Source organism: Corvus cornix, chromosome 26 (genome assembly GCF_000738735.6).
Source record: "Corvus cornix cornix isolate S_Up_H32 chromosome 26, ASM73873v5, whole genome shotgun sequence".
Lineage (NCBI taxonomy): Eukaryota > Metazoa > Chordata > Aves > Passeriformes > Corvidae > Corvus > Corvus cornix.
In genome coordinates this window covers 1,151,375-1,170,758 of record NC_046354.1, presented here as the reverse complement: position 1 = coordinate 1,170,758, position 19,384 = coordinate 1,151,375, and the positions used below count along the sequence as shown (strand labels likewise).

General features: G+C 55.1%; 1 protein-coding gene across 4 annotated transcripts in view; it reads right to left on the bottom strand.

The window, feature by feature from the left end:
• PLXNA2 (plexin A2) overlaps window positions 1–19,384 on the bottom strand; it is a 145,326-nt gene that overhangs the window by 28,899 nt on the left and 97,043 nt on the right. For 3 of the 4 annotated variants that reach the window (XR_005603645.1, XM_039565104.1, XM_039565105.1), the window contains exons 10-16: window positions 15,270–15,470; window positions 13,438–13,534; window positions 12,558–12,751; window positions 7,308–7,459; window positions 4,088–4,205; window positions 3,490–3,626; window positions 423–590 (exon numbers count right to left, since the gene is read on the bottom strand). Coding sequence is in view for 3 of the 4 variants with exons in the window: in XM_039565104.1 (XP_039421038.1) it covers window positions 423–590; window positions 3,490–3,626; window positions 4,088–4,205; window positions 7,308–7,459; window positions 12,558–12,751; window positions 13,438–13,534; window positions 15,270–15,470 (1,067 nt within the window). In the remaining variant the exon portion in view is untranslated. Of the gene's footprint in view, window positions 1–422; window positions 591–3,489; window positions 3,627–4,087; window positions 4,206–7,307; window positions 7,460–12,557; window positions 12,752–13,437; window positions 13,535–15,269; window positions 15,471–19,207; window positions 19,355–19,384 lie in introns of those variants that run through there. The other variant, XM_039565106.1, reaches the window with a different exon arrangement.

The window sequence follows — 19,384 nt, the reverse complement described above, 5'->3', positions numbered from 1 at the left end:
GTGAGTACAGCAATGTCCCCATGATGTGAGAGCAGCAGCCACCCTGTTCCTCGCAGTGCACTTTGATTGACATCAGCTTTTCCCTTTCTCGGTGGCTGCTGGCTCTGTCGTATTCCAGGACCACAAGAAGGAGCCTTTAAGGGGCAATTGTGCCCTTCTGCAGCTGAGGGGGTGATCTGGGCTTTAGAGCGGCCCCCACACTGCCGGTGCAGGGTCCGCCGTCACTGCCTGGATAAACACAACCCCTCTGGTAACCCCAGGCCGGAGTTCTGCTAAATGTAGACCCCAGAAATGCCCAGCCCTGACCCATCCAGGGCGCTGGGTGGGAAGTGCATTTCCAAAGAGCCCCTCCTTTGGCCTGGCTGTGTGCTGAGGAGCCCCAGGGCAGGGGAGGGCCGAGCAGGTGCTGTCAGTGCCCTTACCTGGCGATGCTCCACTCGGGCTCGATGTGCTGCACCTTGGGGTCATCGATGTACTCGAACAGCAAAGTCCTCTCCAGCTGAGCCCGGTCCACGCTGACAGAGACGGGAACAGCCCCCAGGCCGTGGGCTGAGGGCGCTGACACACAAACGATCTCGTTCATGGATCGCCTGCACGAGAGGGAAACGGGGAGTGTTAATGGGGCTGGTGTAGGGGCAGGTCACAGCCTCTGTCCTGTCCTGGGGCGGGTCACTAAAGGGCTGGTACCTGGGAAGCTCCTGGGATGGGCAGGAGGGTTTGGCACGGGAGGGAGGGTAGAGAGCTCTGCACCGAGCTCTGCCCACCGGGAGAGCAGCGCAGCCTCCCTGAAATCCCTCTTTGTGCCAAACTGCAGCTCCGCATCCCCCTGAACCCGCTGCCTTCTGCTGGGCGTGTGAAAACAGATGGCTGCCTTTTAAATGGGATGCATAAGCTCAGTGAAAAGCCAAATTCTTCCCCTCCCCACCCCACTGCACACACGAGGCGCTTGTAAGCAGCATAATGGCCCCGTGCAGCCCCCGCTGGGGAAGGGCCATGGCACCGGCACCGCTGCCTCGGGCTTTGTCTCCCCATCAGAGCGGGGTGACCTCGGCTCGGCGCTGCCTGGCTGGACACAACAGACCATCTGCTGCCACCAGAGCCCCGGAGAAGGTCAAGGCAGCGGCGCAGTGAAGCACCGTAAGAGCACAAAGGCGCCAGTGGGTGGAGGGATGCAGAAAGGGAATGAGATCTGAGCGTCCAGAACAGAGCTGGGAGGAACCACACGGCTCCTTGGACACTGATCCTACAAGAAGCGCTGGAGGGACATCCCTGGCAGTCCAGTGTTCCTGCATGGCCCCCGTGGCTGTCCTTCCTGCCCAAACCTGCCCCTGGCTTGCTGAGAAGTCAGTGTTCTTTCCATGGCTGGTTTCGTTTTGGGCTCTCCCAGGGGAGAGGACAGGCAGGTCTGCAGCACCTCACTGCCAGTCGGGCACTTAAATCAAAACCTGGCACTCCTGAATGGGCAACCTTCACCATCCTCACCATCCTCAGGGGCTTGTGGAGGTGCTGGCCGGCTGAGGCTCAAGTACAGCCGTGTCCCTGCTCCGCTTCCTGCAAAGCTCTGAGTCTGTGCCTGGCAGGGGGACAACGGGTGGTCCTTTTTTGGGGTCCTTACACACTCCTTGCCCCCCCTAAGGAGTATGGGCATTTAGGAGGGCATGGAACAGCAGGTACCGCAATGTTCCCAGCTCACACCTGGGCACTTCCACCCCCCACAACCGAGGGAACAGAAATAATCCCCTAAAGAACCCCTAAAACACCTCAAACCAATTGCACTCGGCCGTGTCTGTTGATGCAGCAACACATCCACTGCCCTGCTCCTTTTCTCTCCCTCATCCCATCCTCAGTCTCCACCTTGGTTTAATTTAGCTGCAAAGGCCTCCTTGTGTGAGGGGTGGGATTCTCCTGCCTCTGTGCTGAGTGCTGGAGTGATTCTGTGCAGCCTGATGGGCTACCTGCTCTGCCCTGCCCTGCCTGCTCTGCTGCCCACCCCAGACCCCGCCGTGCCTGCCCGGCTCTGGCACGGGCTGCAGAGTGACGCAGGGCTGCTGGCAGAGCAGCTCCCGGCTCCCTGTGATCAGCTAATTAGCTTTCTGTGCTATTATTATGTCGTCATGGTGAATCTACCCACTCCTCCGATCAGAGAGGGGAGAATGGGGGAAGCTGTAATTAGAGGGAATCTCATTAGGAGCTGCTTCATCTCATCAGGCTCCCCCACACCCTCGAGTACAATTGAAGTTCATTGCCTCCAAACAGTCCACGGCAAACCAAGTGCACAGCGTGGCCCCACGTGAGGGATGGAGCTGCTCAGTCGCTGCTCTCGCCTTGCTCGAGTTTCTGCTTCCCGCTGCAATTAGAACATCCAGGGAATCCAGAGCTCTTCAAGGTTTTGCAGGCCAGTAGCTGCAGGTTGCCTGAGTAGGATCAGGTGTTTAAGGGATGATGTTCCAGGGCTGATCCCACTCTTCTGCTGGTGGTAACGCTGTTCCCTGTCTCCATCTGAGGGAGCAGTTTGGCACCTTTGTTTTGGATGTGGGAGGAGATATTGATGGGTTGTTCAGGACTGAGCTGCACTGGGAGGTCCTGGAATGCCCTGACCTCGCCAGGCACCATCCTGGGATGGATCCAGAACAAGCACTGCCAATAACCCACTGTGCTCCCACACCTGAATGCCCACAGCTCCCACATCCAAGAACCTCTCAGGCTTTTGGATGAGAAATTCCCCTCCAGGGATCTTTGCTTTCCCAGAAACTTCCTCAATTCCTCCTGAGTGAGGATCTGGGAGGCAGAATCCCTTTGGACATCGGGTTGGCACCAGGCTGTGCCCACTGCCGGCAGGGTGGGCAGGGCGGGCAGGGCTGTGTACTGATGCACACAGATGTAAACCACACGTCTCTTTTTTAACTAAGCCCCAGGAAAACCCATTAAACCCTGCAAATGTCAACTGTGTGTTCACACTGCTGGGGAAAAAGCAAATTTGCCATTGAAATCCCAGCAGAGATTGATGGCTGTGCAAGTTCCTCAGCAGGAGGTGTGAGCAGACCCTCGCCTTGCTCTGCCCTGAGGATCCCACACCATTTTTAGGAGGTCGAGGCACCTGCAGCAGTGGCTGTAATAAAAGCAGTGCAGTGGAAAGAGAAAGGAGATATTTCTTATAAATGTTCCATTTTCTTCAGAGCAGCCGGGCTGGGGGCAGGTACTGATGGCCAGTATAAGCCTATTTCCATCACAGTGGTGTTTCGCTGAGATTTTCAGACCAGTTACCATTGGAACAGCATTAAAATGAAATAATGGACAGCACTGACACCGATGAATCCCTCCCTTGCCATGCAAGCCTCCATCACAATAAAAGAGAAGATGGTTTCATACAATAAAAGAGGGAATGGGAGCCTTAGGGGCTCCCAGATGGATTTTCGCACATTCAGCTCCAGCAGATCCGTGCTGGGACAGGGGCAGGAGGTGCTGCAGGAGCCTGTGCTGGTCTCTTACTCGTGGAATTCGCAGGTCTGGTTTCCCAGGAGCACGGACACGCGGCTGCCAGCCCCGAGGTAGTGGCCGGAGATGGTCACCATGGTCCCTCCCGACTCCGGGCCGCGGCTGGGGCTCAGGAAACTCACGGCTGGAGTCTGCAGGAAGGAAAGGACAAGCTCAGGGCTCCTGCTGCTGCAGGGAGCTGCTGTGGGGGGCTGTGGCAGCAGAGAAGGACATCCCTGAGTGTGTCCAAGGCCAGGCTGGACGGGGTTTGGAGCACCCTGGGACAGAGGAAAGTGTCCCTGCCCATGGCACGGGTTGCACTGGGTCTTTGAGGATCCCTTCCAACCCAAGCCATTCTATGATTCCATAATCACTGTTTTGGGGGTGCAAAGCTGAACCCAAATGTTGTGGGAGCCCTGGTTTATTCCCAGGGTGGGCTCTCAATCCTGCAAGCTGGGCTTGTTGACTGGGCCCCCCAAAATTGTGCAACACCAGGGGGAAACCACCAGAAAAAAACGGCAATTCTGGGATTGTCTCCTGGAGCTGAACCCCCTCCATGTGCCACGCTCAGTTCCCGGGGGACACATGTGCTGTCTCCCAGCAGGACACTCACCACGAACATGTACTGCTGCGCTGACTTGGCCGTGAACTCGGGCTTGCACTCTCCGATGCACAGGAGCACTGGGCCGGAGCTGATCCCTGGAAGCGCCTGCCCCATTTCACAGACGATCCTGGAAGCAGAAATGCCACAGGGAAGCTTTGGCAGGAGGTGCCAGCAGTGCCCTGCACAGCTCCACACTGCCTTTTTTTCTCCTTTCTCTCCCCCCTCCTCTTTAACTTTGATATCTGCCTCTTTGGAAGAAGTTAATTACTGAGTCTATTTTTACCCCATGTAGTAATTTAAAGGGAAAAAAATCAAAATTAGACATAATTATTACAAGCTGTAAACTCCAGAGCAAAGCAGAGCACTAATGGCAATATATTAGCCAGTAGCAAAGTGAGTGCAAAGTCCTCAGAGTAACAGATGAGTTCATTAAGGGAACAGCTCACACTGCAGACTCCCAGTTAATCAAAACTGGAGAAACCGGCTGGGGGATGATAGAGACAGCCCTGGAGAGCAGCTCCTGCTGGGGGACAGGGCTGGCTGCCACAAACACACTCGTGGTGGTCACCGGAGCTTGTCCCCGTGCTCCTGGCGTGGTCCAGCTCAGCCCCGTGGGCACATCCTGAGGCTGGGAAAGCTGCAGGGACAGGGAGATCTGCTGGGGTTAACCATGGCTGATCACTGTGGATGCACAACCCCCAAATCCCAGGGCACGAGGGATGTGTGACACTAGCTGGGATCGGGATCAAGCGGATGCCAGTCGTGCCAGCAGGTTTGGGGGAGGTTTCCAGAGAGGCATCAGCTGGCAGGGCTCTCCAGATGGACCTGAAAGGGGTGGATGCTCCCACAGCAGTGCTGGAAAGATGAATTCAAGAGCATCCCTGCAGGCACTGGGAAGCTGAGGGTGGGAGGAACCTGCCCCAGACTGGAAATCTGAGAGTGGGAGCAACTTGCCTCGGGACTGGAGACTTGAGGATGGGTAATTTGCCTCAGGGATGAAAAGCTGAGGGTAGGAGTAACCTGCCTGAGGCAGGAGGTGCAGTTCCACCCATGATGAGATACCCGTGGGCTCTGACCCCAGGAGAGGGACCTGAGATGAGCCAGAGCAGCCTCTGCCTGCTGAGGCTGAAGGAGAAGGAAGCGCTCACTCCTCTGCCTATCACACACAAAGACACAAAAGGCCCCAGTTTGGGGAGGCAGCGTTCCAGCTGCCTTCAGCAGCATTAAATTCACTGCAAATAAAACAAAGTAAAATAAAATAAAAGGCGAAGACTAAAGGAAGAAAAGAAGCTGCAGCTCGCCTGCACAGGTGATGCCAGGAGGGCCGATGAAATACACACACACCGGTAAAGAGCTGGAACATGCACGTCCTCATTGCTGCACATCAAAAGGGGTTGCCTAGAGAGATGCTGCCTTTGGAGAGCAGGGATTGAAGCGTCTCGGCTCCGTGCCTTCCTCTGCCACGTGCTCCTCGCTCTGCCTTTCAACCAGACATCGCCCCTGCACCTCTCTGCCTGCTCCTCCCTCACTTCTGCAGACTGGCAGCGGGGAGAGGAGGTCACTCCGAGCTCGGGGCACGGCAAACAAAGCCTGGGAAGTGGTTCCTGACCCGCCACGGGCAGGAGAAGAGAGGGGAGGTTCTCTCTCCCACAAGGAATCACCGAATACTGAACTCTGCCAGCAAAGCAGCAGCTGCAGCACAGCCCGGGCAGGGAGGGCCGTGGGACGGGGCACAAGTGACCGGGTACACCTGGTCCCCAGTCCCGCTAAAAGCCAAATCCCCAGCAGGTACCTTGTTACAAAATGATGCATTCGGCAGAGCTGTAGGGTGCTGATTGCCGGGCTAAGTGGCCCTTTCACCAACATTAACCTAATTGCTGGCTGATAGATTGCGGGGCTGGAGCATATGGCAGAGTCATTACAGTCTTGGAATTCAGTCTGCCCACAGAACCCGTAAGAGGGTCCTTTTATCTGTATTCATCTTTAAAAGGCAGCTCTCATGCTAACGCTTGCTGTTATCTGCCCAGGGTAAATGTTTTAATGATGTTAACAAACTTTGAAAGCTCAAGAGCCGTAATTAGAGTCATGATTATAAAATCAGGGTTTCATACCATCAAAGGGGGATAATTTCATAATCTTCCATCCTTTATTTGAAAAATAAAATATAACAAAGTCCTGCTCAGCAGAACAGCCCCAACTGCTCGCAGTGATGGGGTATTGGTGCCATGGTTGGAGCCGTTCCTGCAGGAACACCAGGCACCCTTCATCCCGTGATCCCAGATCCCCTGGCACTCTGCACTCACTCTCGCTGCTCCAGAGGCGTCATCAGTGCCCCTTCCGCCTGACAGATGGGGAAAGAACCACAAGGAATGGACAAGCCCTAAACCAAAGCCGCCAGCTGACAGGTCCTGCACTTTGCTGGGGCTCTCAGTGGGAGCCACCAAATTCATTTCCCAGCAGAGGACAACTCCTTTCAGCTGCTCCCGAAGCTGGGGCAGGTCTGTGCTGCTGCAACCACCCGTGGGGTCTTGGCCATCTCCACACTCACAATCCTACTGCACAGGACACCGTCCTGCTCCCCAGCAGGAGACGACACAGCCCAAGGGGAGACATCACCTCTTTCTGCTGTCCCACCCAGCACAAATGACCCCCAACACCCCCTGGGCACCTTGACTACCCCAGCACAGCCCCTCCAGGGCAGGAGAGGAGCGGCTGTCACGCCGTGGGGTTTATTCGCTCATCCCCTGTTACAGGCCTATTTTCTAATTTTGGCCTGACATTTTTCTTAGTGAAACAAATGAATTGACTCCAGTGAAGGCCCACTCGGATTAAGGGGCTGTCACCGCCTCGCCTGCCTAACAAATGGCTGCGTGCAGCCGGCGGCGCCGGCGGAATTCCAAGTGGGATGGGGAGCACGGGGAGCACGGAGGCTCGGCGGCAGCAGCAAGGTGCTCATCAGCAAAGGTGCTTAGCCAAGCAGGAAGGAAACAGAACATTTAATGAAAACTTAAAGGGCTGCTTAACCCCCGCAGGGAGAGTCCAGAGTGTGGGAACATGTGGGAATGTGCAGGAACCCCTCCCCATGTCCACCTCCAGAGCCCTTCCTGCAGGCGCCCAGGTTCTGTGCGAGCTTTTGGCCTCCTGAACATTGGCTGGAGGTCAGGGAGGAGGCTCTGTGGGGTGCCCAGCCCTGGAGACCCACGGTGGGGACGGGTGAGGGGTCACTCACTGCTCCGCCACGACGTAGTGCTCGGGCAGGGGCGTGCACTGCACCCCGGCCACCTGCACCCCCTGCGCGATCTCCGAGAAGTCCAGGCCCAGGTTCACACCACGGATGGTCACCCTCGTCCCTCCTTCCGGCGGCCCCGACACCGTCAGGATCTGCAGGGAAACAGAACACAGGGAAGTGGAGGTGACATCCCCACCACGCCCGTTCTTCAGCCCCGCCCTGGTTTGGAAACACTTCTGCTTTGAGTGCTGCAGCCTCCTCCTGCTCCTGCTGCCAAACCTAGCCATGGCCACCCCCTCATGGCCCTTCTGGATGTCCTGGAGAAGCCCAAGGATGCTGAAATCCATCTGTGCCGTGCTCCAAGAGAGGACTCCGAGGTCCCTGAGCTGGCCAAGAGGAGTGGGCAATGCCATTCCCCCGAAATCCTTCCAGAAGGATAAACCTAGCTCCTATCTTCTCTGTCCAGAAGAGGGTAAGTAACCTTCCAGAAGCAGCCTGGTGCTTGGGAGAACTTTACTTTCTGCCTTGGCTGTTCTCTGAATGTTAATGTCACATTTTATTAGTGACTTGGCACCTCGAATGACTTAAAAATGTTAAAGGGTGAGGTGTGTGCTTTCAAGCTGCCTGTTTATAGCCCGCCTCAGCCATAACCATCCCTGCTTCCCCGGACCTGCATTAAGGACAATCTCCTCTTCAATTAGGAGTATAAATTTCAATAATGCATAGTCACAAAATTTGGGCCCAGGACTCTCAGACAGTTATCCTGAATCTGCCACCGCTCTGCTGTTGCTCTTGGGTGAGTTTCTCATCTTCCCCGTGCTGCAGCTGTTATTAATAAATAAACACAATCCATAATAATGCTATTTAATTAATTTAATGGATAAATCTTGTTTACGCTTCTTTGTTCCACCCTTGGCTTTGGCAAAAAACTTGAGCTCTTCAGAGCCTTTCCCTTGCTGTTCCCAGATGGATGCTTGGTTTTCTCCACCTTCTTAGGAGTGAGTGAGGGAGGTGGCCGAACACCAGTCCCACCAGGACAGCACGTCACAGTGACCTGTCCCACAGCAGCCCTCGTGGGACATCCCTGTCCTCATCACAGTTGGTTCCAACTTCCCCAAAGGCATCTCCAAAAAGACACCCGAGATCTTCAAGATGGAATCCCGCCATCCCCACTAAACCAGGTGCCACATCCACGTGGTTCTTGAACCTTCCAGGGTGACTCCACCACTTCCCTGGGCATTCTGTCCCATTTTTGGCCACACGTGCTGAGGTTATTCCAGCTCCAGGCACCCGGCAGAGCCACCAAGCCCCCCCCTCCTTCCTCCACATCCTTTAATTCCCACCTCCGTCTCCCCTCCACCGCCTGACGGAGGTTTTTAATTTATTCACCACGCACTGCCTGTTGTGCTCCTGTTCCCTGTAACTCACACCATGGCCTGTCTTGTATCATTTAGCTCTGGGAAGCTCGGCGTGCCCATAAACCCACTACAAAATCAAGCTGGATTGTGTTACACCGAGTCCTGGAGGCCTGGTAGTGTTTACATCACTGGTTGGGAATCACCTGAACTTGGCACTTCACGCACTTGACAGTTACAGCTGTCCTTTGCAGCTCTGGATGATGTTAAAATGCATTTACTGGAGCACTTACTCTGCTGGGCTCGTTGTCTCATCACTGCTCAGGAAAGAGTCACCGCTTGCCATTTCCTGACCTGAGCAGAACCAGCGGGGCCAAGCAGCCTCCCCGAACAAAGCCGAGCTGATGCTGTATTTAAAAAATGTCCTGACCTGGAAAATCCCCAATATGGAGCTCCACTCGACCTAGATTTTAGTGGCCACTAATTGAACAGTTTTGAAGTAACTGTGCCATAAAGCAGCCCCAGGGTTAGAACAGATGCATTCAATTAATTACAGCTGGAGAGATTCAGTCAAAATCACAGAAAGAAGATAAGTCTTAAAGGTCCCGGTGCACCCAGAGCTGGGGACCCTCTGAGCAGCATCCCTGGGCTTCTCCTTGGGGTGAGGATGAGGCACCTCCAGCACAGCCAGCCCATGCTCTGCCTTAATCCCAGCTGGGCTGTGCTGGGAGCTGCCCAGGCTGCTGGGCTGCCAGCCCCAATTTCTGATCCGAGACAGACAGGATTAGCAAGAAATATTCCCCAATTTCAAGAAAATCACTTCACTAGACTGGCTTTTCACTTAGAGCTCTGTGGAGGATGAAAGGGACCTGCAAAGGGCAGCTGAGGAAAAGCAAGGCCATTACCAGGAATTGGATATTTGCTGTTTAGCAATCTGCACCTCTGCTGTGGGAGGCAGAATTACTCTGAGCAGGTCACCTCTCCCCACTGCAGGAGAGAAATCCCAATCCAGCCCCTGTAATAATGCTGGGAAGGATTGATCAGGTGTGCAGCACTGGGTTATTCATAAAAAGGGCTGGGTACAGGGATGGGGGAGTGGGTGGCAGGAGCTCGGTCACCCTCACACCCCGTCCTTGATGAGGGAGGGGACAGAAATGCTCCAGAGCACTTCTCTTATTGCTGCCTTTTACTTGAAACCAGGGTAGGGACCCCCAAGGCTGGAATCCAAGGGATCCCCGAGGCTGGAGTCCAAGGGATCCCTGTGGTTGGGATCCAAGGATCCCAGGGGTCCGGGAGCCCCAGCCCAGTGCTAGAACCCCTCCCCTCCCCAGCCTGCAGAAGACACTGCTCCAGCAATGAGGGGTGAATGTTCTCAGTGTCACGTCTTGCTGCTTGAATCGCTGAGAGTTTCTGACATGAAGCAACATTTCGCCTGCAGAAGAAGCCAGTGAGGAGCCAGGGAGAGCTGGGGCCGGGGCTGGCTGGGAGCTGCTGGGGCTTTCCCTGCAGAGCTGGAGGGGAGCCACGAGCCCTGCACAGCAACCCCTGGGCATCTGTTCGGGTGCGGAGAGAGCACCCAATCAATGGCACAGCCCCCGCCCCCTCCCCAAACCTCATCCACCTTCATCCTCGTTGTGCTTTTCTCCTCCTGCTCTAAGCTCTGGATCCCAGCTGATGAGCCCAGCGGGGAAGCGGCACATGAGCATTGTCATCCCGGCATGATCCCTCCTTGTCTCTGCCTCAGCTGATGGCACATTCAGAACCTAATTGTTATCTCAGCAGAGCAACTCCATTATTCAGCCTGACACTGCCCCCCCTTCAGCTGTTTGTTGCGCTGATGTTATATTAATGAGGCCTGCAAATAAATGAATAGGAGATCAGAGCGCCGCTTGTTCGCCAGAAAACTGATTTTTATTTATTTATTGCTAAGGCCACAGACCGGCTGGAAGTTTTGAGCTGCTGAGGGGACATTGCTGGGGAGGGCTGGGCCTCTCACTCAGTGAAAGGACTGCAAATACCCCACTGCTCATTTACTTTTAGAATTATTAAAACCCAATCTCTTCTTATTTATGCATCCCCCAAAGGACTGGCGCCTGGGAGCCAGGCCCTTGACCTCAGGCTTGTCACAAAGAGTGAACCTGGCCAGATGAAGCAAAAGGAGTGGGAAATAGCCCATATTAAAGGCTCTTTTAGTCTGGGTAATCCAGGCTGCAATGTGAGCTTCAGCATGAGAGCAAACCCTGCTCCCCAGTCCTGTCACTGCTGGTGGCCAAGGGATGGAGGATGTGCCACCAGTGCCAGCTCTGGACCTGCCAGGGGCAGGTCAGTCCCAGCAGGGCAGGGTGGCCCCCCAGCTGTACAGCTCTGCAGCACTGGGCACTGCAACGTGGTACCAGAATCCTGAGAAAACTCAGATGTCGGGAAAGGACCCAACAGCAACAAAAGCCGTGAAGGTCTCATGGTCTCCTCCACAATCTCCCTCTCAGGGCTGAGACACAGACCTGGAGTCAAGAAATCTGTATCAGCAGAGCTCTGCTCTTTTCTCCTTGGACAGAGCCCAAAAGTATTGCTTTCAAGTTGGACAGTGATAAAACACTTGGTGGCAGTGCCCTGCCTGCAGCCAGCTGCCAGAGCCAGCCTGGCACTGCTCACATGCAAGTCACTTGGTGGCTGGAGCACAGCATTTTTCCCTTCTCTGCTTAGCTCAAGGAGGGGCAGATAAATAATTCCAAGATTTCTTCAACTTGACAACTTTCTGCCTGCTTTATGGGGAAGCAAATCTCAGTAGAGGCTGTTTTGCTTCTCGTAGCATAACCTTGTGCAGCAGAACAGCACTCGGGCAAGAGAAGTTTGGGTTCTGCCCACTGGCAGGGCAAGGAGAATAGCCAGGGAAGCCTTTAAGGTTCATTTAATCTCTTGGTAGGACAGCTGGGACTGGGAAAACAAAGACACCAACCGAACAAGGAAAGGACAGGCTTCCAAGCCTTTTTAATGTTTCCCATCTCTGCACAACCAGCCCCAGCACCTCTCCTGCCCCTCAGCAGCTCCACCCTGCCTGCACGAGAGAAAAACCTGCCCAAGAGAGGTACAGCACTGCTGGACAGGTCTAAGGCAGAAATACCAAAAGTCTGGTGACATCCATGAGGATGGATGGACCCTCCTCAGCAACATCATCCTCCAGGCAGCCCCAGCCAGCCCTGACACAGCAGCAGCCTCTGTGCTTCCTCCTCTCCTCTATAAAAAGGAGGTTGATGCTTCCCTCCCCTGGGATCTGAGCCAGTTTAGTTAAACCAGTGTAGAAACTAATTTAATTTAAGAGGAAACTTCCACACTCGCTTGGGTTCTGATTCAGCTGGCAGATTTTGGGTGCTGAGCGGCCCTGCCACGAGCGTTGGTGTAACAGACAACTCTGATCCAACTCTGTTACACCTTTTGCAGCGTGGATGCACAGCTAGGGCAAGGGAGGCTTTTTTGGGGGATTTAATTAACCGAGAAACCCAAACCTTCCTTCATTCCCACCTGATAGAGTGTCACTCCTCACAGCAGCGTTAACAGAGCGAGTGTAGTTTCACTGGTGAAAATGCTCCTGGGACACATTTTGCATCCCTCAGTGGGCTGAACAGAAACATCAGAAGCATCAACTCCAGACTAATTAGCTCCCTGGTTAAATTAGCATTCCCGCAGCAGTCCGTGGCGGTCACCCCGGCGCGGGTGGCACGGCTGGCGAGTGCCAGCTGCCCGTGGGGCAGTGGCTGCACACCTGGCCACATGCCAGCGGTTTCCCAGACAGCACTGGAGTGTTTTATCCCTGTTTCTCAGGGCCGGGTGGATTTTGGCCAGCACAGAGAGAGCCCAGCGGCCGCGGGAGGAGCGGGGGCGGGGAGCGCGGCCTCACCTCGGTGATGCGCGGGTTGGAGCACTTGACGTTGTGGCTGGACCAGTCGAGCCAGGGCTGGGCGCCGGGGGAGCCGCAGTGGGGCCGCAGGGTGCACTTGGCCTCGCCGCTGCACCAGCCACACTCGAACTTGGGGTCGGCCTTGAGGCACAGCCCGCAGCTCTCGCGCTGCGCCGCGCACTTGTACAGGTGCACTGCGGGGAGAGGGTGGGAGAGCAGGGAGGGTCAGGGACCGAGAGATTCCCCTGGATGCAGCTGGGATTGAGAAGGGTCAGGGACTGAGAGATTCCCCCTGGGATACAGCTGGGATTGAGAAGGGTCAGGGACTGAGAGATTCCCCCTGGGATACAGCTGGGATTGAGAAGGGTCAGGGACCGAGAGATTCCCCTGGATGCAGCTGGGATTGAGAGATTCCCCTGGGATGCAGCTGGGATTGAGAGATTCCCCCAGGATGCAGCTGGGATTGAGAGAGTCCCCTGGGATACAGCTGGGATTGAGAGATTCCCCTGGGATACAGCTGGGATTGAGAGAGTCCCCTGGGATGCAGCTGGGATTGAGAGATTCCCCTGGATGCAGCTGGGATTGAGAGATTCCCCTGGATGCAGCTGGGATTGAGAGATTCCCCCGGGATGCAGCTGCTCCTGGACTTGCCCGCCACAGCACGAGCTCGGCTTTGGCTCCCCAAGCCGCAGGTGCCCCTGCACAGGTGGATTCCTGCACAGCCAAGGCAGTGTCAGTGGGGCTCAGAGAGCAGCACCAACAGTGCAGGGAGCTGCTCTCCTCCTCAGGGGGATCCTCAGGGGTCACAATGCCTCTGCCCCAACAGCCCCTCTCCAGCCCCCCACCACCATGACCTGAAGCCAATTCAAGCAGATTTTACCTTTCAGATTCTCTGGGTTGTCAATGACGAAGTTCCCGTTCCAAACCACGGCAAAGTCCACTGCCAGGTTGCTGATGTCCATCCCATCATAGAGGTACTGCAGGGGAAGATCCACAACGAAATGCTTGGGGAGACAACACTCACAGACAAAGAAGGCTTTTTTGAAAGAAACCATCCTTATTCTCTGCTTAAAAACATCTGCTGGTGCCTCAGACACCACACTTTTACACTTCATCTCCAGGGTTCTGCTTTGAGTCCCTTCTCCTCACCAGGAAGAGATAATTAAATCAGGTCTAGTCCTTGCGAGAGGTAACAGATTAATTATTCCACTCGCAGTGGTTGCTTTCGTCACTCAGTCTCTGGTTTAGCAACACAGCCCCTCCAGTTCACCAGGCTGGGACTGGTGCCTTCAGGCTGTTTCTTGCCCAGTTCGTGCACCCCAGTGTGACTGGGAGCTGGGAAATCCCACTGGGACCTTTGCTGGTGGAATAGGAACAGCTGAGCAAAAATAGCTGGTGCAGAGCCCCAGCCACTGCTTCAGCCTGCTCTGGGATAGCGCTGGCTTGAATTATTCCCCTTCCTATGGACATCCTGGGGGCCGTGGCTGAGTGAAGCTGGATGCTTCAGCTGAACTCCCAGTGAACGCTGAAATTCCCATTATCACACCCAGCACTGGCGAGGCCCCACTCTGCTGCTCTCTTTAGGTCAACCAAGAGCTGCTAAGATGACTTAAAAAGGTGAGTGAGCATTGCCATCCTCTCTGGGATGAGGGAAGGGTGATTTCAGCAAGGCAGACTGCTCTGCCTGTCCCTGGGCAGGAGTTGTGCAGTTTTAACTCACATTTGACTGTACTGGTTCACCCTGCCTGGGTTTTACTGAGCTGGTGTGGAACAAGAAGCTGTGAGTCCAGAATGGCCCTTACATCCTTCCCCTACCACTTCCTGTCAGCCTAACAGCAGTGAAAGTGCGTCTCTAATGCTTATAAATCACTCTGGATAGGAAAAGTACCGTATACTATTAATACATTTATTATCCACCAAGCTGCGAGGCCCAAAGACGGCCAGCAATGTATAAATATCCAGTAAAATTTTTAAAAATTCAGAACTTCATTAACAATTTAAGACCATCTGCGCTGAATATTCAAGCGGACCCTGTTCTGCTGCCTAAAACAAACTGACTGTGCCCTGTTTGCCCAGGGCCCTTCCCGAGCACATGGTGAGCAGAGGAAGGGCCACGCTTGTCCCTGCTCGTCCCCCAGCTGCGAAGGGCCACAGGAGACCCAAACGTGGGCTGTGGATCAGCTGTGCGTTTGCCATTTGCGTTCTGGCAGCCCCAGGTACCCACCAGGGTGACTCTGGGGTGCCCTGGGGTCCATGGCAAGGCTGAGCCCCGTCCTGTGGAGGGGGATTATCCTCCCCTGCTCCTCGGGCAGCATCGCTGCGGAGATTCCCCTCTCCCCGCCGTGCTCTGCTCCTCCCCTGGCAGTCTCCCTTTCCCCCTCCTTCCTTCCCTGCTCTCCAGCACTGCTCTATTCATCCAGCCACCGTGACCTGGAACTCGACAGCTCCCCGATAAGGGGTCTGTGATTCTCCTTATCTGCCGGTGTGGGAATTAGCCTGCCTTAACACCCTCTGCATTCCTTCCTCCTCCTCCCCTTCCCCCGGCTGACCCCCCACTGGCAGCCAGGGGACTCCAGATAAGGGATCTCCTCCCCGTGACTGAACCCCTCGTGGGCATTCTCCCACCTGGGATTCAGGATTAGAGATTTCCCACCCTCCCCGCGGCTGTTTGGAGCTGACACTCCCTTTCCAAAGGTTCCCCCCCGCTCTCACCGAGCTGTTCTGGCACTGCACGCTGGAGCTGTTGAAGCGCAGGGCGGGCACCCTGTGGATGATGCCCTGGATGCTGAGCACACACTCGTAGCCCCTCTGCCCCGACTGGGGCTGGGGCAGGTTCCTGGCCTTCAGCGTGATGGGCTTCACCTCTCCCACCGGGATCAGGATCTCCTCCGTGGGGAAGAGCTGGGGGCAGTCCTAGGAGGCAATGAGAGACGTGCGGGGTTAAGGGTGGGCTGTGGTGGAGCTGCAGCTGTGACCTGGTCTCGGGCCACCTGCTCTGGTGGCAGGGCCGATGTCCCAGCACATCCCCAGCGCCCAGGGCCTGCCACTCCCCAGTCCAGCTGCAGGTGAAGTGCAGGGACACAGAACCCCCTGTGCCCCGGGGCTGGCACTGATGTCCTCGCTGCAGCTGCACAAGGAGGAACACCCTCTCTGGGGACAAATCCAAGGTGTCCTCCCCGCTCTGAGCTTCCCCCAGGTTTTATCTGCGGAGCCAGCATCTCCTGCTGTACCCTCCTGAGGAGCACAGCCCCTTATCAGCTGCTCCAGCCCTGCCGAGCCCCCTGCTCTGGGAGGGGACGGGCTGCTCCCAGCCACGGGGGCTTCTCCTAATCCCATTTCACCCCTCAGACCCCTCGTGCTGTGGAGTGAGATGGATCAGCCCAGGGTGTGCTTCCCTCTCACCACCAGGCACTGTTCTGCTCTGCTTTATCTCAGTAAAATTAGGCCAAGGTGCCATTCATTTCTGAGGTGACATTAAGTTCTACTCTGTCTGCTCTCACTCCTCTCCATGCTCCAACACCTCCTGCCTTCCTGAACCGCCCACCAGCTCCTGTGGCTGGCAGTGTTCTCCTCAGCCTGGGTGGGATTTGTGCCTCTGCCAGCTGGGTGGGCAAAGCATCCGACCTGAACTGCCCCTTCTATCTCCACATCACAGAGTGCTTTGTATGCGAAGGGACCATAAAAATCATTCCTGGAAGTGTCCAAGGCCAGGTTGGATGGGATTTGGAGCAATCTGGGATAGTGGAAGGTGTCCCTGCTCACAGCAGGGGGTGGGATGAGATGATTTTCAAGATCCCTTCCCATCCAAACCATCTGTGATCCCGTGAAACACCATTCCACAGAAGAACAGATCTCCAGTTCCCCCCAAACACAAACTGAATGTCCAAATGAAACCCCGAGATGGACCACAAAAAACAACTTAGCAGCACCTGGTAACTTTGTGACACCCCTCCCATGAGATCTCAGCATCCCAAACATTATCTCTGCACGGCACACTGGGAAATACAATTTTTCTTCAATTTCTACACCGGGAACTGCACCACGCTGAGACAAAGGCTCTGACCATCGGCAGTATTTACATTCTGCTCAGCTCTGATTTGCTTTGATCTAATGGAACAAGGTACCTAAGTACCTGTGAGCACCTGACACGGAATGATTAATCCTGAGCTAAAGCAGGAGTTTAGAACGAACACCCTGACATCTCCATCTCTGTTCCCTCTGCCAAATCCCAGACTGGCACCCCGAGCCCTTTGCCCCCCAGCCTGGGGATGAAAGGAAATCATCCTGATGGCAATGCCAGGACAGCCATCCTGCCCAGGATCCCGCTAGCACAGTGTGTCCAGGGGGAACATCCCCCCCTCCCCAGCCCAGGCTCCCGCTCCAGCTCCAGCCAGGGCCAGGGGAAGTTGTTTCACCAGTGGCTCAAGCGAGCAGTAAATGAGGAACAGACGCTCCCTTGGTTTGGAGGAGCCACTAACTTAAACTGCAGCCTCATAAACCTTTTTAGTGGCACTTTTCCTTATATATATTTTATTTTATTTCTAACAGGGACTTTCACGGATTAACAGCCAAGAGTGATTTCAAACTCCATCAGCCAGCAAGCTGTGCTGGGGAGGGAAGGGAAGGCCTTTCCTGCAGTGGAGTGGGTTCGCAGGCTGGAAGGGAATGGCATTCCCAGCTTCCCACTGACCCTGGGGCTGTGGATCCCACCCCAGCTCACCACCAGCACACTCTGAGGACTCATGGCATTTTCCACCCCCTGCCAGCTCTTCCAAGCTGACTCTGCACACTCATTCCTTCCTCTCCTTACACACCACACGCCTGTGCCACCTTCCACTCAACACCTGCCTGCATTTAAGGTTTTGAATTTCACCTCAAAGTCACATCGAGAACTGACAGGAGACAAGTGGCTCTGCTCCAGAGAGGGGCCCAGCCCCACGGAGCGCCCGTGGTTTGGAAGGAAAAGCAGCCTGGAGCTGCAGAGTCCTTTACCCCGCTATGACTGAAAACAAAAAATCTCCACGTGCCTCACCAGTGCAAGAACTTCAGTGCACAGTCCTGAAAATAATGAATATGTTATGGACCATTATCCTTCCTGGCCAGCGCCATCCGTGAGGCGCCTGCTAAGGATGGGCTCCTGCCTCTCCAGGCACGGGAGAGGACTCCTGTTCCCAGATCTGCTCTCTGGTGCTGAAAACGTTGGTAGCAAAATCTGTTCTGCCATCATTAGAGACAAGTGGGACAAAATAGATTTTTTTCTTTTTCCATTCCTTTGGTTCCAGTGGAAGGAAAATGTCACATTGGGATTGTGAGGAAAGCAAGGCGGGCGCAGCCTGAGCAGAAGCAAGGCAGCCCCTCTGTGCTGGCTGACAGCTGCAGTGATCACACTAATAAGGGATCCACGTTTTGGGATGGAGAGATCTGTAGGAAGATGCCAGACTCTGGAAAACCCAGGATGCTCATGGGGAGCCACACTGCTGCGGGCAGTCGCTGCTGTATTTCTCAGCTGAGCGAGGGGAGCCGCGGGAGCTGCCAGGGCTGGTCAAGGGTTTGGGTTGGCTCAGACCCTGCACGTGCTCTGGAGCCCCTGTGAGCCATTTCCAACCTCAGTGCTCAGCTTTCAGGGATTTTTTCTTTGCCATTTGTTTTTTAAATTGCTGCCGCAGTAATATGCACCCACGGCCCTGGACAGCCATGTCCCTGCACCCCAAATCCCTGCACAGCCACAGCCTTGCACCCTAAAACCCTACAAACCCACATCCCTGCACCCTACATCCCTGCACAGCCACAGCCCTGCACCCTAAATCCCTACAAACCCACATCCCTGCACCTTAAATCCCTGCACAGCCACAGCCCTGCACCCTAAATCCCTGCACCCCCAAATCCCTACAAACCCACATCCCTGCGCCCCAAATCCCTGCATTCCCACGTCCCTGCACCCCAAATCCCTACATGCCCATGTCCCTGCACCTTAAATCCCTACAAACCCACATCCCTGCACCCCAAATCCCTACAAACCCACATCCCTGCACCCTAAATCCCTGCACAGCCACATCCCTGCACCCCAAATCCCTGCAAACCCACATCCCTGCACCCTAAATCCCTGCACAGCCACATCCCTGCACCCCAAATCCCTACAAACCCACATCCCTGCACCCCAAATCCCTGCACTCCCACATCCCTGCACACACAGCCCTGCTCACAGACCTTGTGTGGGGGTTTTGGCTCTCACATGGGTGCTGCTGCAGGAGAACAGCCTGGCAGCGTGGTTTGTCCCTCCACCACCTCTCCCAGCTGCTCCCTGGCTGTAAAGCCAGTTTGCAGACAAATTATTTTGTTAGGGGTTTATCATCAGCTTCAGCAGTGCCCCAGTCAGTGCTGATTCCCTTCAGAGGAATTTCCTGATGAACTGGGAAGGGGTTGGCAGCACCAGCCCTGCTGCTGGGGCCAGAGCTGTGGCCAAGATCCCTCGTGTCCCTGCTTTGTCAGGCTCAGCCTGGGTGCCCCATTCCGCGTTTCCTCCCCAGGAAGAGCGAAACACCCAGAAAACACCGAATAGAGGTGATGGAATACACAATTTGTTCCATAATCAGTTTACTTTGTTTTTTAATTCATGAGTGGTAAATCCTGCAGCGAGTTAGGAAGGCCATTATTGCCTCCTCTCACTAAACAAACACGCAGAATCCTCTCATTATCCTCCTTGACTTCCCTCCACCAGAATAAACACGGATCAGATCTGCTGGAGGAAGACAAGGCTCCGATGCCTGAGTGGCACAGACTCTTGGGGAATATTCTGCCTGTGAAGTAGCAGCACACACAATTTACAA